The sequence below is a fragment of the Rhinoraja longicauda genome, chromosome 8, assembly GCF_053455715.1.
Source record: "Rhinoraja longicauda isolate Sanriku21f chromosome 8, sRhiLon1.1, whole genome shotgun sequence".
Taxonomy (NCBI): domain Eukaryota; kingdom Metazoa; phylum Chordata; class Chondrichthyes; order Rajiformes; family Arhynchobatidae; genus Rhinoraja; species Rhinoraja longicauda.
This window is the reverse complement of record NC_135960.1, coordinates 65,567,180-65,592,476: the sequence shown is the minus strand read 5'-3', so window position 1 is coordinate 65,592,476 and position 25,297 is coordinate 65,567,180. Positions and strand designations below refer to the sequence as shown.

The 25,297-nt window shown below is 40.3% G+C and overlaps 1 protein-coding gene across 2 annotated transcripts in view; it reads left to right on the top strand.

Annotated features, from left to right (window-relative positions):
• Positions 1-24,894, top strand: part of sf3b1 (splicing factor 3b, subunit 1) — a 51,669-nt gene extending 26,775 nt beyond the window's left edge. For both annotated transcript variants that reach the window (XM_078404150.1, XM_078404151.1), the window contains 21 exons: positions 103-182; positions 893-1,057; positions 5,546-5,855; positions 6,042-6,257; positions 10,505-10,626; positions 12,078-12,275; positions 13,420-13,521; positions 13,616-13,795; positions 15,202-15,288; positions 15,437-15,707; positions 15,854-15,999; positions 16,985-17,131; positions 17,873-17,998; positions 18,863-19,084; positions 19,341-19,523; positions 19,636-19,747; positions 19,845-19,965; positions 20,273-20,404; positions 20,726-20,998; positions 22,518-22,734; positions 23,366-24,894. In XM_078404150.1, coding sequence (XP_078260276.1) covers positions 103-182; positions 893-1,057; positions 5,546-5,855; positions 6,042-6,257; positions 10,505-10,626; positions 12,078-12,275; positions 13,420-13,521; positions 13,616-13,795; positions 15,202-15,288; positions 15,437-15,707; positions 15,854-15,999; positions 16,985-17,131; positions 17,873-17,998; positions 18,863-19,084; positions 19,341-19,523; positions 19,636-19,747; positions 19,845-19,965; positions 20,273-20,404; positions 20,726-20,998; positions 22,518-22,734; positions 23,366-23,524 — 3,569 coding nt within the window. In that variant the 3' untranslated portion in view covers positions 23,525-24,894. The remainder of the gene's footprint in view (positions 1-102; positions 183-892; positions 1,058-5,545; positions 5,856-6,041; positions 6,258-10,504; positions 10,627-12,077; positions 12,276-13,419; positions 13,522-13,615; positions 13,796-15,201; positions 15,289-15,436; positions 15,708-15,853; positions 16,000-16,984; positions 17,132-17,872; positions 17,999-18,862; positions 19,085-19,340; positions 19,524-19,635; positions 19,748-19,844; positions 19,966-20,272; positions 20,405-20,725; positions 20,999-22,517; positions 22,735-23,365) is intronic.
• The last annotated feature ends 403 nt before the right edge of the window (positions 24,895-25,297 follow it).

Here is a 25,297-nt window from a genome sequence, read left to right as displayed (position 1 = left end):
TATTAATGCAAAAATATCATAGATAGCTAAAATAAAGTTGAACTTTCTTTTATATCTGCACTAATCGTTTTTTGGTCTATTCTCACTATTTTTGTCCCTCAGGTGGAAAGACACCAGACCCTAAATTGCATGTCAGAACTTACATGGATGTTATGCGAGAACAGCATTTAACAAAGGAAGAGGTAATGGCAGATCTTTAAGCATTTTCATATTTCTATTTTTTGGTGATGGCCATTTGTTGCCCATTCCTAGCCCATTCCTAATTGCTCTCCAGATATTGGCGGTACTGAACCAGCGTGAATTGTTGCAGGCCTTCTGGACAAAGCTTATTGGATAAATTCTAGGATTTCAGCCTAATGACAGTGACCAAGCATGGATTGTTTAAAGTTGGCTTGTTACTTGGTGGAAAATCTGAATTTGGAGTTATTCCCATGTACTTTATGATGGTCTTTATGCTTATTAGAAGTTGCAGGTTTGGGAATTGCTGTCGGGGTGATCTAGACATGTAACTGCAGCACATTTTGTAGCTGTGGTACTCTGTTGATGGAGGAAATAAATACCTAAGATGGGTGAATTGGATGCCAATCAAGCAAGGCACTTCATCTTGGATACTGTCAAGCTGGATTGTTTGAGTTGCATTCACTCTGGCAAATGGTGACTTATCCTCCCTGCCCCTAACAACGCTTGGGGTAGAAAGGTTTTAGTTTGTGAGGAGGCAAGTCCGTCTGCATGGATAGCCGGTCTTTAATATGTTGTGCAGTCACTTTATTTACGTGACTGTTTTTATTTGATACTGACACCACCCACACCCACCCAGAATATTTGTGTGAAATGGTAGCAGCATGTTTGTAATGTTGAAATATGTTTAATCGGACCATTTTTTGTTCGCCAGAGGGAAATAAGACAGCAGCTAGCTGAGAAAGCTAAAGCTGGTGATCTAAAGGCAGTCAATGGATCAGCCCAACAACCTGCCAAGCGCAAGCGTCGTTGGGATCAAACAGCAGATCAAACTCCAAACACTACACCCAAGAAAGTATCCAGCTGGGATCAAGCAGAGGTAAGAGAGAAGACTCCTTTTTACCTGCCATACTGCCTTTTCTTGGCTGAATGATTACACCAAAATGGTAGTTCCTCAATCTTAGAGAGTTTTCATCAGTGAAGTATGGAATGATACCCTACTAAACATTTGAATGTTAAGAGAAATCTGAATCGTTTTTTTTTTGAAGTAGTTGAACCAGGAATTCCAACTAGCTTTTTTCTAGGTTCAGTCACATACCACCTAGAATATGTCAGGACAAATGGCTTCTTCTGAGTTTCCATGTCCTAGAGCACCACCGCACAACAGATTCATATGGAAGAATAGGAAGATAGGGGAAATGAATGTGTGGCTGAGGAGTTGGTGCGGGGGAAAGGGATTCAGATTTCTGGATCATTGGGATCTCTTTCGGGGCAGGGGAGACCTGTATAAAAGGGATGGGTTGCACCTAAACTGGAAGGGGACCAACATCTGAGCGGAAAGGTTTGCTAATGCTACACGGGAGGGGTTAAACTAGATTGGTGGGGGGGGGGGGGGGGGGGGGTGGGATCTCGTGCAGGACAGAGGCACGTGAGAGGCTAGAAGTTGGTATGGAGGGGGGGGGGGGGGGTGGTGGGAAAGGTTAGTGGACAGAATAGGAAGGTGAAAGGAGGAGAGCGAGGAAGGAAGGTTGGTTTAAACTGCACGTATTTTAATGCAAGGGGCGTGATGGGTAAGGCAGATGAGTTTAGGGCATGGTTAGGTAAGAGTGACTGGGACGTTGTAGCCATGACTGAAACATGGTTAAGGGACGGGCAGGATAGGAGCTTTAGGAGAGACAGCGGTGGGGGAAAAAGAGGAGGGGGGGGGGGGGTTGTATTGTTGGTTAAGGAGGATGTCACGGCTGTTTTCAGAGGTGACATTACGATGGTTCGTCTAGTGAGGCTATATGGGTGGAGCTGAAGAACAAGAAAGGGATGGTCACCTTGTTGGGGGTGTACTACAGACCCCCGAATAATCAACGGGAATTAGAAGGACGAATGTGCTGGGAGATTGCAGACTGCTGCAGGTCAAATAAGGTTGTTGTCGTAGGGGATTTTAACTTCCCCAATATTGACTGGGAAAAGAATAGCATGAAGGGTTTAGATGGGGTGCAATTCCTCAAAAGTGTCCAGGAAAGTTTTCTTAAACAGAATGTGGAGGCCCCCACACGTGAGAGAGCAACGCTGGATCTTGTGTTGGGAAATTGGGAAGGGCAAGTTAATGAAGTGAGCGTGGAGGAGCCTTTTGGGACCAGTGGGCCACAGTTCGATTAGGTTTAAGATAGGGGCGGAGAGGGTCCCCGTGTTAAAATGCTCAACTGGAGTAAGGCCAACTTTGAGAGTATGAGAGAAGGTCTTGCTCATGTTGACTGGAGCAGGTTATTTGAGGGGAAAGGAACATCGGTCAAGTGGGATGTTTTTAAAAGTGTACTGAAGAAAGCTCAGGATGTGTATGTCCCCGTTAGAGTGAAGGACAAAGCAGGCAAATGTAAAGAAGCTTGGCTGAAGAGGGAAATTGAGACGTTCGTCAAAAACAAGAAGGATGCATGGAACAGGTATAAGCAGCTGGGATCAAATGCATCCATGGAGGAGTTTTGGGAACTAAGGAGTAAACTAAAAAAGGAAATCAGAAGGGCAAAAAGGAGCCAGGAGATAACTCTGGCGGGTAGCATTAAGGACAATCCCAAAAGTTTTTATAAATACATATGGGGGAAACGGGTAATTAAAGACAGAGTGGGACCTCTCAGGAATCAAAGCAGTCCTCTGTGGAGCCACAGGAGATGGGCAAGGTCCTAAACGAGTATTTCTCCTCCGTGTTTACCGAGGAGAAAGACAGTAGGACGGAGGAAATTGGAGCAGTCACTTGAAGTGTCTTGAGAGCAGTCAGAGTTGCCGTTGAAGAAATATTGAAGGTACTGTCGTATTTGAAGGTAGACAAATCTCCAGGGCCTGATCAGATATATCCGAGGACATTGCGGGAAACTAGAATGGAAATTGTGGGAGCCCTGTTTGAAATTTACAAGTCGTCCTTAAATACAGGAGAGGTCCCGGAAGACTGGAGGATGGTAAAAGTTGTGCCTCTTTTCAAGAAGGGCTGTGGGGGAAATGCTGGGAACTATAGGCCAGTGAGCTTAACATCAGTAGTTGGTAAGTTACTGGAGAGTATTCTGAGGGATAGGTTATACAGGCATTTGGATGGGCAAGGGCTGATTAGGGACAGTCAGCATGGTTTTGTACGTGGAAGGTCGTGTCTCACAAATCTGTTTTTTTGAAGACGTGAGCAAAAAGGTTGAGGGCAGAGCTGTTGATGTTGTGCATGTGGACTTCAGCAAGGTGTTCAACAAGGTTCCGCATGGTAGGCTGCTCTGGAAGGTTAGATCGCATGGGATCCAAGGAGAGAAGGCTGAATGGATAGCAAATTGGCTCCATGGAAGGAAGCAGAGGGTGATGGTGAAAGGTTGCTTCTCAGACTGGAGACCTGTGACTAGTGGTGTGCCTCAGGGTTCGGTGTTGGGGCCCGTTACTGTCTGTCATCTACATCAATGATTTGGATGAGAACATACAGGGCAAGATTAGCAAGTTTGCTGATGATACAAAAATGTTGTCGTTTCACAGATAGTAAAGATGGTTGTGAAAGATTGCAGTAGGGTCTGGATCGATTGGCCAGGTGGGCAGAGGAATGGCTGATGGAATTTAATATAGAAAAGTGTGAGGTGTTGCATTTTGGGATGTCGAACAAGGGCACAGTAAATGGTAGGCCTCTGGGTAGTGTTGTAGAGCAGAGGGATCCAGGAGTACAGGTACATGGTTCCTTGAAGGTGGAGTTACAGGTAGATAAGGGGTCAAAAGGGCTTTTGGCACTTTGGCCTTCATCAGTCAGAGTATTGAGTGTAGAAGTTGGGGGGTCGTGTTGCAGTTGTACAAGATGTTGGTGAGACTGCATTTAGAATATTGTGTTCAGTTCTGGGCACCATGTTATAGGAAAGATATTGTCAAGCTTGAAAGGGTTCAGAAAAGATTTACAAGGATGTTGCCAGGACTAGAGGGTGTGAGCTATGGGAAGAGGTTGAGTAGGCTTGGCCTCTATTCCATGGAGCGATGAGGAGGATGAGGGGAGATCCTATAGAGGTGTATGAGAGGAATAGATAAAATAGATAGATGCACAGTCTTTTACCCAGAGTAAGGGAATCGAGGACCAGATGACATAGGTTCAAGGTGAAGGGGAAAAGATTTAATAGGAATCCGAGGGGTAACTTTTTCACACAGAGGGTGGTGGGTGTATGGAACAAGCTGCCAGAGGAGGTTGGGACTATCCCATCTTTTAAGAAACTGTTAGACAGGTACATGGATAGGACAGGTTTGGAGGGATATGGACCAAGCACAGGCAAGTGGGACGAGTGTAGCAGGGACATTGTTGGTGAGTTGGGCCGAAGGGCCTGTTTCCACACTGTATCACTCTGACTCTATGACTCTAAGTATTGCTGGAATATTAAAAAATGAAACCCTACCATAACTTATTGTAGTCAAAGCAAAACTGATCAGACCCCAAGTACCTTTTTATTTTCTGACCAAACCTGAAAACATTTGTATTGTACTTGCACACTAACCCAGTAAAACATGACATTCATGCACAGGAAGACACTCTAACTCCGAGTCTTTCGACCAGTTCCCATCTTCTTAATAAATATCAGAAATATTTATGTTAATCTCATTGAACTTGATTGTTCTCAAATTGATTGTCTTTACCCTTGGTTTTGCATCCATTTGCTCAGTTCCTAAGCTTTGGAATTGTCTCCTTTATATATCTTCCCTCTGTGCCCCACTCACTCTTGTTTCCAGGTAGCATCTTATTAATATCTAAAGCCTATCTCTCTTGTCAAGCTCTTGCTCTTCTGCCCTAATCTCTTCCATTGTCCTTTACATTGTTCTCGAAGATAGACACAAAAAGCTGGAGTAACTCAGCTGGTCAGGCTGCATCTCTGGAGAAAAGGAAAGGGTGATGATTTGGGTCACAACCCTTCTTCAGAAACGTCACCTAGTCCTTTTCTCCAGAGATGTTGCCTGACCCGCTGACTTTCTCCAGCTTTTTGTGTCTATCTTTAGTTTAAACCAGCATCTGCAGTTCCTTCCGACATATTGCATTGTTCTCTGACATACAGGAAACAATAGCCTGAAGTTCAATGGCATAATGGGAAAATATTTTAATGTGAATTATGAGACTCCATTTCTTGAAAACTTGCATTTTTCTTTAACAAATTATGTTACATTTTGAGACTTCTTTGATTTTTTCCTATCGTTCAGATATCAGCAGAATCTAGGTTTGGACTCCTTTTTCCTTTTGAAAATTATCAAACAAATGTTAAACAGTAGTTGAGTATCCAATCTTAAACTAAAACACTATAATGTGGATTCTATTTTTGCAAGTCACATTATTGCACATTTGGCAATGGTGAATATGCATTAATAAATGTAACTGGTCTTTTGATAGACTCCTGGACACACACCTGGACATACCCCTGGACACACACCTGGACACACACCAGGGCATACTCCTGGTCACACACCTGGCAACACTCCTTCTCAGAGCCGCTGGGATGAAACCCCCGGTCGATCAAAGGGCAGTGAGACTCCTGGTGCAACCCCAAGCTCAAGAATGTGGGAACCTACTCCCAGTCACACACCCGCAGGGGCTGCTACACCTGGACGGGATACACCTGGTCATGCCACACCAGGTCATGGAGGCGCAACTTCCAGTGTGCGCAAGAACAGATGGGATGAAACTCCAAAAACAGATAGAGGTAAAATAAAGCCTTTCTGTAAGAATATTGCATCCTGCTGTGGTGATTCTTGTTAAAATAGAAAGGACAGTATTTTGGATTCTGTGGTTAATTTGAAGGCTTAAAAGACCTGTTTAATTTAAAAAAATTTGTAACTCATAAATCCAGAATTTAAAGTGATAACCGTTGTTCACTTTTTTATTTTAGAAACACCTGGACATGGCAGTGGATGGGCTGAGACACCACGTACAGATCGTGGAGGTGACTCCATAGGTGAAACTCCAACCCCAGGTGCAAGCAAAAGAAAATCTCGTTGGGACGAAACACCAGCTAGTCAGATGGGTGGTAGTACTCCATTGCTTACACCTAGTGGAATCACACCAAAAGGCACACCAGCAATGGCTATGGCAACGCCAACACCAGGTAAATGATTTGTATTATAATCACAAATACTCTCTATTTAGTTTATATCAGGTGAATCAGTTTACAATGCTGTATTTTGAGTTTGATCATGTTTGAATGTAGTTTAATATCCAGTAATAGACTATTAATACTTTACCAAATGATTATTTTCATTCTGAGCATGGAAAATGGAGAGGAAGAAGGCAACATTGAAGTCTGTGGTGTCCCCATTCTTGACAATACACTTTCTTTCCAAAGACAAGATAGTTTAGTTGCTGGAGATCCTTGTCCTGAAAAATTAACAGTGTTTATCTGTTCAGAGATACTGTTTGATCTGTTCTTTTCTGAGTTGGGAGCCCCTCCCGATCTTGTACAACATAACAAGGTCACTTCTCAATAAAATTGTGTTCGGTTTTATTTTTGTGTTCAGTTTTGCTCACCCTGCTCTGGGAAAGATGTTAGCTTGAGCAAGTGCAGAGAGAATTGACATTGAACACAGAGCAGTGCAGCAAAGGAACAGGCCCTAAGGCCCACAATGTTTGTGCCAAACATGATGTCCAGTTAAACTGATCTCATCTGACTGTACATGATCCATATTCCTCTCTTCCCTGCACGTCCAGGTACTTATTCAGAAACCTCTAGAATCCCACTATAGTCTCTGCCTCCACCACCACCCCTGGCAATGCGTTCCAGATCCCCACTGCACGCTGTGTAAAAAAAAACATGCCGCACATCTCCATTGCACTTTCCCCTTCGCCTTATAGCTATGCCCTCTAGTTTGGGCCATTTCCACCCTGATGGGGAAAGGTTCTGACTGTCTATGCCTCTCATAATTTTATATACAGTAAACCCTAAATATAACAAACCATTTTTTGGGGAGGGGGGAGGGGTGGTGTCCATTATTGCTGATTGTTTACTACAACCGAGTAAGGGATTGTTCCATCACTCCATGAAACGGCGAGTTGTTTTCAAATCCACAGTTCCTTTTAACAGCCAAAAATGTATTTTTGTTACTGTGAGCTAAAAATACTAAATGCTATTTGTTACATTGTTTAATAGAATTAAGCGTGGATCAGAACGGTTGTTTGTCATTTTCAGTAGCCTCCACAGTGTGACTAGCAGCCTGAGTTCTTAAAGAGACAGTCCGCTATAACTGAAATATGGTATAAAGAGGTCTGTAATAACAGGTTGCTGTATTTCTCTAAAGCCTCCCCTCAACATCTGACATTCCACAGAAAACATTCCAAATCTCCCCCTGTAGCTGAAACTGTCAATCTAAAATAAATCCTCTCCAAAGTCTCCACATCTTTCCTGTAATGGGGTGACCAGAACTGCACGGAATACTCCAAATGTGGCCTATCCAAAGTCCTAGGGAGCTGCATCGTGACTTCCTTACTCTTGTATTCAATATCCCTAGCAATGAAGGCAGGCATACCATTCTCCTTCCTTACCACCCTATCTCCTTCAGTGAGCTATGAACTGGACTCCAAGATTCCTTTGCATGTCAATGCTGTTGATGGTCTTACGATGAACTGTATACTTTTCCTTGCATTCAACCTCCCAAAGTATAGCAACTCACACTTGCTTGGATTAAGCTCCATCTGCAATTTCTCTGCCCACTTCTGCAGCAGATCTATATCCCGCTGTATATTCTGACAGTCTTTCTTATTGTCTGCAACTCCTCCAATTTTTGGTGTCGTCAGCAAACTTATTCACTAACCCATCTACATTTACAAATGGAAGGTATCACAAAATGCTGGAGTAACTCAGCAGGTCAGGCAACATCTAGGAGAGAGCTGGGCCCATCCCCGAACTCTACCTCCGCTATATCGACGACTGCATTGGTGCTACTCTTGTACCCATGCAGAACTCGCTGACTTCATATACTTCACATCCAATTTCCATCCTGCCCTTAAATATACGTGGACTATCTCCGACATCTCCCTCCCGTTTCTGGACCTCACTATCTCCATCACAGGACTAGTGACTGACATCTACTATAAACCCACTGACTCGCACAGCTATCTGGACCACACTTCTTCCCACCCTGTCTCCTGCAAAAAGACTATCCCCCTACTCCCAATTCCTCTGTCTACGTTGCATCTGCGCCCGGGATGAGGTGTTTCACACTAGGGCATCAGCGATGTCCTCATTCTTCAGGAAATGGGGCTTCCCCTCTTCCATTATAGATGAGGCTCTCACTAGGGTCTCTTCTACATCCCGCAGCTCCACTCTTGCTCCCCCTCCCCCCATTCGTAACAAGGACAGAATCCCCTTCGTTCTCACCTTCCACCCCATCAGCCAGCGTATCCTACAAATCATCCTCCAACATTTCCGTCGCCTACAACGGGATCCCATTACTGTCCACATCTTCCCATCCCCTCCCCTTTCTGTGCTCTCTACAGCCCCAGATTAGAAGCAATGAAGGATCCTCAGAGTCCCCCTCAACTCCATCCAAGGACCCAAACAGTCTTTCCAGGTGAGACAGAGGTTCACCTACACCTTCTCCAACCTCGTCTATTGTATCCGCTGCTCAAGATGTCAACTTGTTTACATCGGCGAAACCAAGCGCAGGCTCGGCGATCGTTTCGCTCAACACCTTCACTCTGTCCGCCTTAACCAACCTGATCTCCCGGTGGCTGAGCACTTCAACTCCCCCTCCCACTCCCAGTCTGACCTTTCTGTCATGGGCCTCCTCCAGTGCCATAGTGAGGCCCACCGGAAATTGGACGAACAGTACCTCATATTTCGCTTGGGCAGTGTACAGCCAAGCGGTTTGAACATTGACTTCTATAACTTTAAATAGCTCCTCTGTCCCTCTCTTCCCCATCCCAGTTTTCCCACTAAATTCCTGTTCCACCTATATCCTTTCTTTGTCCCGCCCCCCCTGACATCAGTCTGAAGAAGGGTCTCGACCCGAAACGTTACCCATTCCCTCCCCCTAGATGCTGCCTGACCTGCTGAGTTACTCCAGCATTTTGTGATACCTTTGATTTGTACCAGTTATTTTCCTACATTTACAAATGGGTCATTTATATGCAGGTGCTCCCCGACTAACGATGCTTCGACGTATGATATTTTGACTTTACAATGGTGCAAATGCTAGGCAACGGCAGCGACCCATTGTTAGCTTCCGGCCACATGATCAGGTGTATTTAAATACATTTCGACGTGCACTATTTTCAGTTTCTGATGGGTTTATCGGAACGTGACCCTGTTGTTAGTTGAGGAGCACCTGTATATCAAAAACATCAGATCCCTGTGGATCTGCATAGGTCACAGGCCTCCAGCCAGAATATCTACCTTTCACCACAACCCTCTGTCTTCTATGAGTAAGCCATTTTAAGACAGTTCTAGACGACCAAGTCATAGTGAATCCTGTATATTTTAATCTAATAATTTCTGAGGATGTTGTTTGGATTTCGGCAGCTGAGCTACAGGGAGATGTTGGGCAAGCTGTTTCTTGGAATGCAAGAGGCTAAAGGGTGATATACGTGTATAAAATCATGAGGGGAATAGGTAGGCTGGATGCACACAGTCTTTTACCCAAAGTAGGGGATCCAAGAACCAGAGAACATAAATTTAAGGTTTTAGTTTGGAGATGTAGCATGGAAACAGGCCCACTGAGTCCACGCCAACCATTGATCACCCATACATTAGTTCTATGTCCTACACACTAGGGGCAATTTACGGAAGTCAATTAACCTACAAATCTGCACGTCTTTGGAATTTGGGAGGAAACCGGAGCATCTGGAGAAAAATCACGCAGTCCACAGGGAGAATGTGTAAACTCCACACAGCACCGGTAGTCAGTATCAAACCCAGGTGTCTGGAGCTGTGAGGCAGCGGCTGTACTACTGTGCTACCGTGCTGTCCTGAGAGGAGCAAGATTTAATCGTAACCAGAGGAGCAACCTTTTCACTCGAGGTGCTGGGTATATGGAATGAGCTGCCAGAGAAGGTAGCTGAGGCTTTTACCTTGAAAGCTTTTAAAAGACACTTGGACAGGTACATGGTTAGGAAATGTTTAAAGGCAGGTGGGTCAAATACAGGCAAATCGGATTAGATTTGATTAGATGGGCATCTTGGTCGGCATGGAGTTGGACCAAAGAGCCTGTTTCCATGCTGTATGACTTTTACTCTAAGAGTTTATTGGGAATATAAATAAATCGAGAAATTGTGAAAGGATAGAATTCTACAAGGAGTTGATATATTTTTTTGAAATGGTTAAAAATTGTTTAAAGGAACAATATTTAAATCAATTTGTAGGTCACTTGATGAGCATGACACCTGAACAACTGCAGGCTTGGCGTTGGGAACGTGAAATTGATGAAAGGAATCGTCCACTTACAGATGAAGAACTAGATGCAATGTTCCCTGAAGGCTATAAGGTAATGTAGTCTAAACGTTGTGCAATTTTGCATTTTTAAAAAGTGTATGTACTTAACAAAGAACATTGGGCTTGTTTGGAGATAATATTGCTGACGTTACTTTTATTATTTCCATGAGACATAGGAACTGAGTTAGGCCATTTGACCCATCAAGTCTACACTGCCATCCCATCATGATTGATCGATTTTTTTCCTCAACCCCATTCTCCTGTCTCAGTTTAGTTTTAGTTTAGAGATACAGTGTGGCAACCGGCCCTTCGGCCCACCAAGTCTACGCTGACCAGCGATCATCCTTGCTCGTTCTATCCTACACACTGGGGACAATTTACAGAAGCCAATTAACCTACAAACCTGCACGTCTTTGGAATGTGGGAGGATATCGGAGCACCCGAAGAAAACCAATGCGGTCTCAGGGAGAACGTGCAAACTCCGTACAGACAGCACCCATTGTCAGGATCAAACCCGGGTCTCTGGCGCTGTAAAGCAGCAACTCTACCGCTGAGCCGCCGCCTTTCCATAACCTTTGACTCTTCCTAATCAAGAACCTATCAACCTCTGTTTTAAAAATACCTAATGTCTTGGAGTCCACAACTGACTGTGGCAATGAATTTCATAGATTGACCACCCTCTGGCTAAAGAAATTCCTCCTCATCTCTATTCTAATGGTAACTCCAACACATCCTTCCTCAGAAATGGGGCCCAAAACTGCTTCCAATATTCCAAATGTGGCTTGACCAGTACCTTATGAAGCCTCAGCATTACATCCTTGCTTTTATATTCTAGTCCCCTCAAAATGAATACATTTCATTTTCTTCCTTACTGCTGACATTTCTGTGAAAAAAACCCCATATTGCTCTGAAAGTTAACCGGCAGTTTAGTAGAGAACAGTCGGTTATCAGCTGTTTGTAGCTGAGCAAGATTTGGACCTCTGCATCATGTTCTGCTATCTGCTCTGTGGCTGAACTTGCCATTCAGCACAGCAGTGGAACAGCAAGATATAATACGATAGAACTTTATTTATCCCAGGAGGGCAATTGATCTGACAACAATCATAAAAACACAAAATACATAAAACACATGAAACTAGATGCTGGAGAACATGTCTGGATTATCTTCAGCTTTATAGCAAAGAGGACTGGTGAAGAATTGGAAAAGTCATTCAGGTGGTTGATTTACTTTACCTACTTTTAATGTTAATTATTTGTTACTATTTCAAAATTTTAAAGTTTGAAGATCAGATATTTTAAAACTAAAGGCAAACGTTGTAATGAAGAAGGGTCTCGACCCAAAACATCATCCATTCCTTCTATCCAGAGGTGCTGCTTGTCCCATTGAGTTATGCCAGCATTTGTGTATTATTGGTAATGGAACATTACTTGTCTTGTTTTGTCTGGATTGTAAGTATCATATGTGGATAATAATGTTAATAGCTTGCTTTGTAATGCTTTCAGGTCCTTCCACCTCCAGCTGGTTATGTCCCAATTCGAACACCTGCTCGTAAACTGACTGCAACGCCAACACCACTTGGAGGCCTAACTGGTTTCCACATGCAGTCTGAAGATCGTTCAGCAAAGAACATGAATGATCAGCCCTCTGGTAATCTTCCATTCCTGAAGCCAGATGACATCCAGTACTTTGATAAATTGTTGGTAAGTATAGTTGAGAATGTTGTAATTCCCAGTAAAATATAGTAATTTACATTGAAGGTAGATAAGGCTGTGAGGCAGAGGTACAGATCGTTGACAAATAAATTACATTAACAGTGTTCAGGCTGCATCAATAGTAAAGTAATTTACTTCCAAATATATTTGTCATTGTCTCTATATGAACATTTAAAATTCTTAATGATAAAATTCCATACTGGAATAGTAACTTATAAATTGGTATGATCTCATGACAGTTTTGTATTATTTGTCATATGCAGGACACCAGTGCAGTTAATCTTGGTAAAATATTGGTCACTGGTTTGGAAAGAAGGTAAAATGTATTGGGGGTTGTGAAAGTACAGCCAGGGAAGTTTTTAATGGGACTTTTGGGGGAAAACTGGAACAAAGTGGAAAGAGCTTAAAACATTGGAAGCTTTGGCTGCTATTATGGCAGGTAAACGAAGGAAGGGTTTTACATAGCAGGAGATTGGAGAAAACTGAAGAAACTTGAAAACTGGGAATGGGCTCTACGATTTCCTTAGAAGTTAGAAACTGGTTTGGTAATGACCTAATATGGAATGTTCAAATCTGAATAAATGATCAGAAAGCAAACTTTAGAGAAACCTAAAATTATATGGTGAGGTTTTAGTAATCAAATCTTGGAACTAGTGGCAGAAAGAAGTGGATAGTAACCGATTGAATGATTAAGGTAGAGAGACAAGTCATCTGGGTAATAGATTCATTCTTTCACTCTGTGCCCCCAGCACCATTATGTTGTGCTTTGACTGAAATGGGTGATGATGGATTTGAACCCCATGAACAACACACACCTTCACCCCCCTTCACAGTTGCTTGACTAGCCCACAACGAGGAACTGCTGAAGCGTGAAAGCATAGCTGGTCACTTCTATCTCCATATTTATTTGCACAAAGCATCTTTTTTTAATGATAGGGATATTTACCCAGCTGTGATTTTTTTTTAAAATAAAAAAATCTAACCAAATAATGTAATTTTTGCATCCAGTACAGATGTGCTTTTGTTTTGGTTAAATGTTTTCTTTCAAAAATGACATGAGAATACCATGCAAGCAACTGTTTTATGAAGGTTGGGTACCTAATGGGGTTGTTTTCTTATTGGTACTCACTAGGTTGAAGTTGATGAATCAACCCTGAGTCCAGAAGAGCAAAAAGAAAGAAAGATAATGAAGTTGCTTTTGAAGATAAAGAATGGCACTCCTCCAATGAGAAAGGTAGGCTTAATTTTTTTTCCTGAGTTGTAACTAGTCATGTAATTCTGGAAATAATGTGTTTTTAATTATTTTTTTTACTCACTCCGTCTACAAGGCTGCTTTACGTCAAATAACTGATAAAGCCAGAGAATTTGGAGCTGGTCCCCTGTTCAATCAAATTCTCCCACTGCTGATGTCCCCGACGCTTGAAGATCAAGAGCGCCACTTGCTGGTTAAAGTTATTGACCGAATCCTCTACAAGTTAGACGATTTAGTCCGCCCATACGTCCACAAGGTATGTTTGAGTTGTGGGGTGAATTTTTGACATATGCAGTTTAAGGTAAACTTAAGTTATCTTTTTAGAAAACATTTGTCCTGCGTAACAGTGGTAAGGCTCGATTTTGTTTGCCCCATCCTAATTACACAGGTCGTGTTTGTACCACCATGATAAAATATAACCAAGCTCTGTGGTGCTCTGCAATGTTCTTTTAAAAAAAATCTTGGATTGTTACCCAGCAGCAAAGATACTAGAGGAACAAGATGAACCACTCCGTTGAAATCGCCTATACTGAAGTGTAGTACGCAAAGGAGCGGAACGGCCGCCATTTTAGTAGGCAAAACCCGCCGTTCGCTATCCCTCTTGCAGTGTAATCAGTGTTTTGGGGGACAGTATGTGTGATGATACCATTAAAATGCAGAATATATCTCATCTATCAACTCACAGATTTTTGTTATTTTTCTTTTTAAATGTTTCTGCAAGTTTCTGCCTACTAAAATGGCGCCGTGGCATACTACGGTTTTTATGGTCGAGTGGTCAATCTTGCTCCTCCAGTATCTTTGCCCAGCAGAGAGAACAAGTTTTGATGTCAAGATTGACTGATGAAGTTATTTTTTTGTGAAGTCATTTCTTATTCTTAGAGATAGAAATTGCAAGGCTGCTGGGTCCTATTAATGCTAACAATGTATCCCGTGGGGTTGAGTCATGTTGTACTACTGCTGGACATTGAACCATAGCACACCCACAAAGTTGGATATCAGATATTTAGCCTGATCGTTGCACATTGGTTGTACGAGCCCGACTATTCCACCCCGCATTTTCCGTGCTTTTTTAATGACAGGAAACCTTTGAAGTGAGCCATACGTCAGAGCCACAATTGTCTTGTTCTGATCGTCACAGTGGTGGGTTAGTGTTGGTTAACTTTGTCTGTCTTGGCTTCCTGGATGTTAATGGTGGGTAACTTGATAATGGATTAACTAGTGTTTCAAAAACAAATTATTCAGTTTATCAACTTTGTGCAGTGGGAGAAACAAAATCAAAGTTGCATGACATTTTTAGTGCATTCATTTTCTGGGATGTGAGACATGCTGACAGTATTTATTGTCTATTCCCAATTGCCCTTGAGATGTCATCTTCAAACGCTGTGATCTTTCTGGTAAAGGTACTTGCGCAGTGCTGATAGTAATTCCAGAATTTAAGATCCAACAACAATGAAAGACTGGCAAGATAATTCCAAGTCAGAACAATGTGATTTGGAAGCAAAATGCAGCTTATGCCTTCCCCATGTGGCTGAAGCCCTTGCCCATGGTGTTGGAGTCTTTGGATTTGGGAGCTACTGTCCGTGTGGCTTGTCTGTTTTGATAGTGAGGGATATGTATTTATACGTTGCTTTATTAACCAAAACGTTGACTTTTTTTTAACAGATTCTTGTGGTTATTGAGCCATTGCTGATTGATGAAGACTATTATGCAAGAGTGGAAGGCAGAGAAATCATCTCTAACTTAGCAAAGGTCTGAATACAGTCCCTTAAAAAAATTATTGAACCCAAAATAAAATGTAATGCAGAAAACTGATCTTCCTGTCCATAAGACAGGGGGGAAACAAGACACTCAAATGACTATATTGGACTGACATTTTGTTTGTGTTCTGCTTTGTTAGGCTGCAGGTCTTGCCACAATGATTTCTACTATGCGTCCTGATATTGATAACATGGATGAATATGTAAGAAACACAACAGCGAGAGCCTTTGCCGTTGTTGCTTCTGCTCTGGGTATTCCATCACTGTTGCCCTTTCTTAAAGCTGTGTGTAAGAGCAAGAAATCATGGCAAGCTAGGCACACAGGAATCAAAATTGTGCAGCAGATTGCCATCCTTATGGGTTGTGCCATCTTGCCTCATTTGAGGAGCTTGGTTGAGATTATTGAACACGGTACGTATTGATGACATAAATGGGTTCTTAACATAATCTGTAACAAAGATATTTTTATAATTTTAAGTGGTGATTTTAGTTTATATATCTGAAGTTGAATGAATGCATAATTCGTTCATATGAAATGTATATTTTTTCCCCCACAGGTCTGGTTGATGAGCAGCAGAAGGTACGAACCATCAGTGCTCTGGCTATTGCTGCCTTGGCTGAAGCTGCAACTCCATATGGTATTGAGTCATTTGACTCTGTTCTGAAACCATTGTGGAAAGGTATTCGACAGCACAGAGGCAAAGTAAGAATGACTTCATGAACATAATTTTGTACATCTTTGTGATTTTGACAATTGTTAGTGAGCAAATAAACATTCAGTGCAATTACATAACCTATCACAACAAATATGAAGGAACTTAAAACAGTCAATCTGGTTCATGTTTTTAGAATCTGATTTTCTTTTACATTGTGTTAAAAATACAGAGAAGAGATGTTGCACATATAAATGTGCTCAGCCCGCCTTTTTGTTCCAGGCGTCCACTGGTAATATCCCCAACTATTTCACCGCCACATCGACACCTGCTTTGGGGCTGCCTCCTGCACCTGTGCAGAACTCATGGGATCCAGTAACCACCACTAACTTCCACCCTGCCCTCATTCTCCTGGGCTATCTCTGACACCTCTCTCCCCTTTGTCTCCATCACATGAGACAGTCTATCAACTGATATCTACCGCAAACCTGCCGACTACACTTCCTTCCACTTGCCCTTTGCAGAGACATTATCCCCCATTCTCAATTCTGCCGCCTCCTTCGCATCTGGGCTTACACCGTCTCTAGCCAACAGTGGGCCTATCAGGAAATCTCCTTGTCTGTTGATGTTTTTATTTTCTCCCTCCCCTCTTACTCACAACTGCAATCGGTCGGAAGAAGAGTCCCAACACCAAATGTCACTGATCCATATTCTCCAGAGATGCTGCCTGATACACTAAATTATTCCAGCATTTTGTGTTTATCTTTGGTGTAAACCAGCATCTGTAGTTCCTTTTTATTACATTTCACTATGATTAGTTGATTCAGCCATTCAGATATATTGGCCATCATATATTTCTCCCTTGAAATGTATAATCATTTGTCCTTCACTTTGTGTTTTCTCCTTCGGTGGTGTGCAACTTGGTAGAGAATTCTAGTTTCAACCAACGTTTGCCATTTTTAAAAATCAGGATATGTTTGTTTAAATACTTGCCTATTAGTTTCCAACACTTAATATTAACCTGGTGTGTTCTAGGGTTTGGCTGCCTTTTTGAAGGCTATTGGTTACCTGATTCCCCTTATGGATGCTGAATATGCTAACTACTATACACGAGAAGTGATGTTGATCCTTATCCGAGAGTTTCAGTCTCCTGATGAAGAAATGAAAAAAATTGTACTCAAGGTAAGTTTGTAAGCATTGTGTGGTGATATTTTATTCAATGTTCTTAATAACTTGAGGTGACTAAACATTGGGTCTTGTTAACTTTTTACATCTCGATGTTATCTTTTCGTCATGTCTAACATTCTAAATCGAATTGATGCATATCATGAATGAGAAACATTTTCAGGACTGTGGGACTGGAGAAGGGTCATGGGTTTAATTGGATAGATCTTTCAAAGATCGGGTGCATATGTGAATGGCCTTAGCGTGTTGTATGATTCATTTGATGTTTTAAGTGTTTTTTAAAGAAGCGATTTGGAACAACTTGTTGTCGTGAACATATTTGAGTTGGGCAAAATCTGTTTTATCAATACTATAGTTTTGTGCTTTGAGTTCATAGACATGAAGATGTCGATCAACTTCTGGCATTAATGTTCTTTGAACTTGCATGGTTAGAAAACTAAAAGATGATACATTGCCACTGCTTTTAAAATATTTTGGTTTAAGCATTCTTGAGTCCCGAGTGCAACATTTTTCCTAATATGCTTTGTTATTATGGTGCTGACATGGCTGCTTATTTAGTAAATGAGTGTTACTGTTATAAGTAGTCTGTAAACTAAGAACACATTGTTTCATGCAAGATCTAACCTCTGATTATTCCTTTAATTAAGAAATAAGTTTAAGTCTCCCTAATTTTCCATTAATTAAAAACCCATTTAACCACTCGCTCAAGCTCCTGGTAATTATATCCATTGCTTGTAGGTGGTGAAACAATGTTGTGGAACGGATGGTGTGGAAGCCAACTACATCAAAACTGAAATCCTTCCTCCATTCTTCAAGCACTTTTGGCAACATCGAATGGCTTTGGACAGGAGAAACTACAGACAGGTAAAACAGTTTTGTGCAGGTATTCAATGGACATTAGGATAACATATGCCTGACTTATTAAAAATAAGCCCATTGACGAATAAAAAGCAGAATTAATATTGCAGTTAACTACATGGACTCCAGGGAATAAAGGTATCATATGTAACATGGGGGGAAAAGTATTCTCAAAAGACACAGAAAATTAATTAATTTAAGTTAACGAGGTATGTAAAAACGAGTAGATTATATTCAGGCACATAAACGCGGGATGGGGTCAATACCTGTTAGGGATGGACATTGATATCAAACAGGTAAAAATATTAAATCGCTACTTTTGGCCAATTCAAGCATATTAGATGCTTATTGTTATAGATTCAAGCATATTGGCTTTGGAGGAGATAATTAAGATTTTGGAAGGTATATTTATTACAAGGTCACATTGGATGCATTGGCATTTTATTTAATTGTAAGTTGGCATGCTTTTTTTCAGGAAAATTGCATTTTCTAAGTTGCATTTGGCACTATTTAAAGGTAGACAGTCACAGTTGTCTTTGTTTTCTGGAGGGAAAAAATGTGGGCAGGTTTGCAGTCATTTGATTTCCTGGAAAGATTACAGTAGGCATTAAAATTCAATGTAACTGGACAGCACATTGTCACTTTTCTAATTTTCGTTTGAAGACAAAGTTTGACCAAGTGATGCTGTTCTCAGTCCAGACTGAGAAGACTGATTTGTAACTTTTTAGTTTAGGCAGTTTTTTAATATACTTTTGAAATGATCTTCCAGGAATCAACTGCTACCACCACTTGTTGAAGATTTCAGTTGAGGTAACAGAAGTAAAGCTTTAGATACATGTGATTACATTTTTATATTTCTATTCTTGACAGCTCGTAGATACCACCGTGGAGCTTGCAAATAAGGTCGGAGCAGCAGAAATTATCTCCAGGATTGTTGATGACTTAAAAGATGAAGCTGAGCAATACAGAAAAATGGTGATGGAAACCATTGAAAAGATCATGGGTAACTTGGGAGCTGCAGATATTGACCACAAATTAGAAGAACAGCTCATTGATGGCATATTGTATGCATTCCAGGAACAGACAACTGAGGTGTGTTTTATGTGTACATTCAACTGCCTTCAAATTTTAAGTAATGTTACTGAAAACAATGTATTTCAAGCAACAATGCAAATCCTTGAGCTGTTTACTTTCTGCTGCACCTTGAGTTCTTCAATTGTATTTTGTTTTTTCCTACTGTTAAAACGGGATAAATGCACAGCATGACTTTTAATCTGTTCAACCATTGTACATACTCCTTTGTGCTTTGTTACCTTTCATACATTAATTCATTGATTTTTCTCCATAGGATTCTGTAATGTTGAATGGTTTTGGTACAGTGGTAAATGCATTGGGTAAGCGTGTAAAGCCCTATTTGCCACAGATTTGTGGAACAGTATTGTGGCGCCTGAACAATAAATCTGCCAAAGTGCGACAGCAGGCTGCAGATCTAATCTCTCGGATTGCAGTTGTCATGAAGACCTGTCAGGAGGTATGGATAACTTTTCAGAGCATATTAGATATTCTTAGCTACGATTAATTTAGTTTTCAATGTATTCTGTCTAACTCATGTGATCTAATATATACAAACCTTTTATTTGTAGGAAAAACTGATGGGCCACTTGGGTGTGGTTCTATATGAATACCTGGGTGAAGAGTATCCTGAAGTTTTGGGTAGTATTTTGGGAGCGCTAAAAGCCATTGTAAATGTTATAGGTATGGCTATCATTTAATTTCAGAATGTTTATTTTCAATTAATCTGAAGAAATATTTGTAAAGAACTTCATAAACGGTTCTGCATTTTAATATACAGGTATGCATAAAATGACTCCACCCATTAAGGACTTGCTTCCACGACTTACTCCAATTCTGAAGAACAGGCATGAAAAGGTTCAGGAGAACTGCATTGACCTGGTTGGACGAATTGCAGATAGGTAATTAGCTGAGTAACCGTCTGACTAAATAAACATGTTATTTTCTTTAGTCTTCTTGAGAAATTAGCAACCAACGTTTTTGGTATTTGATCAAATGTGACTTGTAGAAAATGAGAATGTAATTTCGATACTGTAACCGGAGGGAATTCAAATCCAGAAAATGAGTAAATTCCTGTTTGCTGTGATTTGAAAAGTTGGTACTTGGAAATGGAGTGAAAACTAATTTAAGATTGCTTGTTTTAATGCTGATCAACAATTATATGGGGATGTTTTACTTCCTGTTTCTGAATGTCTATCTTTTATTCAGAGGCGCAGAGTATGTATCAGCTCGTGAATGGATGAGGATCTGCTTTGAATTGTTAGAACTTTTGAAGGCGCACAAAAAAGCCATCAGAAGAGCAACAGTAAACACTTTTGGCTACATTGCAAAGGCTATTGGGTACGTTTTGTGAGAGTTGATTATGGCAACAATAGACTCGGTTGTTAATGCTTAGTTTTGGTTTATTGTATTTGTGGCAAATTTCATTTATTGTTGATTTACTTGTAACTGTAAAAGATGTAAAGTGGAATGATGTACCTAGAAAAAATCTCAGATTCCTTATTAAATTCAAGTAAAATCAAAAGTTCATTTGCTAGTTTTCCCATTATGTTAAATTGCATTAAAAATGTTTTCTTTATTACACTTAAAATATCTAATGATGTTTACAATATAAAAGTCACATTTCAGATGGGAATTTTCATTTGTTTTCTTTCCTTTCAGTCCACATGATGTACTGGCCACGCTGTTGAATAACTTGAAGGTGCAAGAACGTCAGAACAGGGTCTGTACCACAGTAGCCATTGCTATTGTGGCAGAAACATGTTCCCCATTCACGGTGCTTCCTGCGTTGATGAATGAGTATAGAGTTCCTGAGCTGAATGTGCAAAATGGTGTGCTTAAATCTCTTTCATTCTTATTTGAGTATATAGGAGAAATGGGAAAAGATTATATTTACGCAGTTACACCATTGCTTGAAGATGCTTTAATGGACAGGTGAGTTTAATTTTAAATTGTGACAACTGGTATCTTAACATTTTACTTTCCATGTTAGTTGTGGAATACATTTCAAAATTAAGTAATAGAAACCTCTATTTGTTTACTTGTATTTTGAGTAGTAAACATAATTCTCAAAGTGTTGGGTTAGATGTGGTCATATGCCTTTAACCTCTAACATTTAGATTACGGGCACAACTGCCTCAGCCTGAAAAGAGAGCTTTTTCTGTTCTCTTTTCCCCCTACATTGTGATTTCCCCTTTCTCTACCCAACCCTTTGTTATTTTCAGGCTTCTCAGCATCTACTTCCTTGGCCACATCCCAACTTCTGAACATGCAGTTACCCATTGCAGCAAATCCATAATTTACAGTACTCATTTTTCACCAGCATGTTCATGCTAAAATATCCAGTATTTGATCCGTATCGTTGCCATAGCTCTAAATTATTGTTGAGAGTAGCATTGTCCATCAACGTCACGTCTGCAACACTGCTTCATTATGTGATTAATTACTTTCTCGATTAATTACTGCCTTGTTATTCTTGAAATCTTTGAATGGACTTTGTCATTGGTGCCCATATCCCAATACATTTTATTCATAACATCCTTTTCTGCTTAGCATTTTTACTACTTCTAGTATTGATGGTACATTGGCAGTGCTTTAGATTTTAGAGGTACAGCAAGGAAACAGGTCCTTCGGCTCACCGAGTCCGCGCCGACCAGCAATCACACTGTACTCCAACTTATTCCTATACACCTGAGACAATTTACAGAAGCCAATTAACCTAGAAACCGGAACAATTTTGGAGTGTGGGAGGAAACTGGAGCACCTAGAGAATGGCCACGCGGTCACAGGGAGAACATAAACGCAGAGAGAACGGACAGACTGTACCTGTAGGCAGGATCGAAGCCTAGTCTCTGGTGCTGCAATGCACCAACTCTACCGCTGCGCCACTGTGCCACTTTCTGCTCCCATTTTTGCTTGTTTCACTTATTGGGCAGTAAGAGTTAATCAATGGGGACCCCCTTCTGTTCCTTGTTCATATATAATTTAGGTGACATCATCTACAAGCAAGAGGTGAATTTAATGATAATCAGTTTCACTTCTACATGACTGTCTTGTTTCGTAATAGTCTGGCAGCACTCATAATCTTCTTGACAAAATTGTGTCTGAGACAAATATTAGAGCTTCACTTTAGTAAAATGCTGATCTCTGTTTGCTCCTTCCTCTTCAAGCTCAACTTGCACATTACCCGAGTTGCTTAACCCTTGTAGCCATTTATAGTCTGGTGCAGGCTGCTTTTCCATTTCGAAGACAACTGGGGGGTTTTAAATGGTGGTTGTCAATCTAAATAACAAAAGTAATGATGGGAAAACCTTACAGTTCTTCATTTACTGTATCTGCAGTTTGCTTTCAAAGAATTTTGATTTTTAAATGTTCATTTTAACAAATGTTTTGTTGTTCAGTGACACAAAACTTGCAATAACAGGTTAATGTGTTTTTGTCTTCTCTACTTTAGAGACCTGGTTCATAGACAGACAGCTAGTGCAGTTGTGCAGCACATGTCCCTGGGAGTATATGGATTTGGCTGTGAAGATGCTCTAAATCACTTGCTAAATTATGTATGGCCAAATGTTTTTGAGACATCACCACATGTTATCCAGGCAGTAATGGGGGCATTGGAGGGTCTAAGGGTCGCATTAGGACCTTGCAGAATGCTACAATATTGTTTACAGGTAAGTTCAAATCACTTCCCTGTGATATACTTGGATTATATTTGTTCTGAGTACAAAATTGTCAGTCTACCACTTTCACAAGATATGTAATAACTTTTGCAAGTATCTTTATCCTAACACACTTCTGGAAATGTCCTTGCATGTCACCTCTGATATTATCAAAAAGGTGCATGAGTGACTACGGCACAAGCTTTTTACCCCCTTGACTTTCTCACAGTAATACATTTTATCCTTGGTGCAAACGAATGTCCTACTACTTTTAAGAAATTGCAGTCCCACAAACTAATACTGGTGAAGATTTACAAAGCATATTAGAGTAATTGCTTTCCTGGTTTTCAACATGACACAATGCTTTCCCAGGGTATAAGACAAATGTTATGGAATTGAAGGTTAATAAACTACACACTTAGATTCAATCATCCACTTTGCCAATCTGATTTAATTCATCTGTACTGCATGTTGCACTTTGAAAGCACAATAATTTAAATATTTCAATCCTTTCATTGAGTTTTTCACTAGTATTATTCCTGAAATAATTTTGGCTTTAAACAATTTTTTTGTGGTTTCTCATTGAAATACTCATTGACCCGTTAGCAACTTAGTAAAGTTTTACCTTTCTTCTTTTTGAAAGGGCTTGTTCCATCCAGCCAGAAAAGTACGTGATGTGTACTGGAAGATCTACAACTCGATATACATTGGTTCACAGGATGCTCTTATTGCACATTACCCAAGGATCTTTAATGATGACAAAAATACACATGTCCGCTATGAACTGGACTACATCTTGTAAAGCAAGTTATTCTTTGCATTGTCTTTGTTGCCTGCTATTTTGCTGCATTGTAATTGCCCTTGGTTACCCAATCTTATGCTGTGTTACAGATGTGACGTGATGACGGTCTCAAATAAAAACATTGATCATCTAATAAAAACATTGATCATCTTGTTGGAATGGATTGTAAAAGTAGTAAGTGAATAGGGCTAGTAGTACAATTTTATTTTTAATGGGACTTAAAAGCTGTACATTTTGTCCCATTACTTGTTGTTAAATAGCTAAATCTTATCGTGACCAGCAAGATGAATGACCATTCAATTCGCAGTTCATTTGAATTTGTCTTTATTGAGATTTAGATTTAATTCCTTGTGTTGACAGGTTGTTTCTTAAAAAAATAAACATAAAAAGTCTAAGTCCAGTTTATATTTCTCACGTTATTTTTGAGGTGCTTTAAGAAACTTTTAAGATAACTGGTTTTCAGAAAAAGGAACACATTACCTTCTTTAATTTGTAGGACAATTAAATTCCCCCAATTACCTTATGTGACTGAATGTACTTTTTCTACTTTTGCTAAATATAGTGATCCACTTTGCATGATCTTTTCTATTGTTTGTGACAAACATCTTCAGGGATAACTTTGGGGATTATTACTTGTTCCAGGACTGACTTGGTGCTGAATAAGCACAGGCAAAGATCCCTGGACTGAAGTGAGAAATTTATCATTAAATTGACAAGCAAAATTAATTCATTAGCTTCTGAGATCCATGGCACCACAAATTGTAAAATGCTCATATATCCCTATGGAACAATGCATCCTAGTCTACCTTTTATTGGAAGAATCATGTCACTGTTAATGAAAAGGAGAGAACATACCATGATCGCTCATCCATGGAGCTAAAATATGGGACAACATGTAGAACTAACAATAGAAAACTCGCCACAATATCAAAGGCTCTCTTTTGGGCCAGATATTGTGGGATCAATTATCTTTACTGGGTTTTACTCAATTAAGTTAACAGTGACTTTAAGAATTGCGTAATTCCTCCAAATATGTGGAGGTGGGTTTATGACATTGTTTTGCTGCCATTAAATCTCTTTAACATATGTTGTAAATACGCTCCATTCTCTCTTGTAATATTTATAAAACCTTTAAAGCTAAAGCTACTGCAGTATGAATTTTGGGATTAATGTTATGATCAGCTTTATCTCCCACTCTGACATTTTGACTCAAATTAATTTTGGAAACTTGTGAATCCAGACAACATAATAAACACGTCACTCGTTGGTTATGTGGTCAGCTTCACATGATTTCGTATTCCACAACTGGTAGGCTTGTACTTTGGTTTAAATAATTCACTGCAGGCATACTTGGTGTTGTAATAAATATGTCTCTCTTTAAGATGCTTCCTGGTGCTTTTTTAAAAATTAGATTAAGTATTGTAGAGTTCTTTATTAAAATGTGGAAACAATTTTTTTGAAAATATATAAATGCAGATTTTATCAGCATTTATGCACTTGTGCTTATGTTACAATTACTCTTCAGTTTTAGATGAGTATGCTATCAAATTATTTTTTGTTCTATCTATTACATTTCCCAACGTATGAAGTCCCTTAAGAATTATCCTGCTAGTTTTTATTTGAATAATACGGTGTGTTTGAGCATTGGTGTCCATACACTTTCAATTGAAGTAAGACGTTTGACTGACTTTGCCCATTGTGTTGAGATGGCAATGAATGATGCTGTTTGACCATCACCACCCTGGATGTTTATTGTGGTCGAGGTTGATTTCT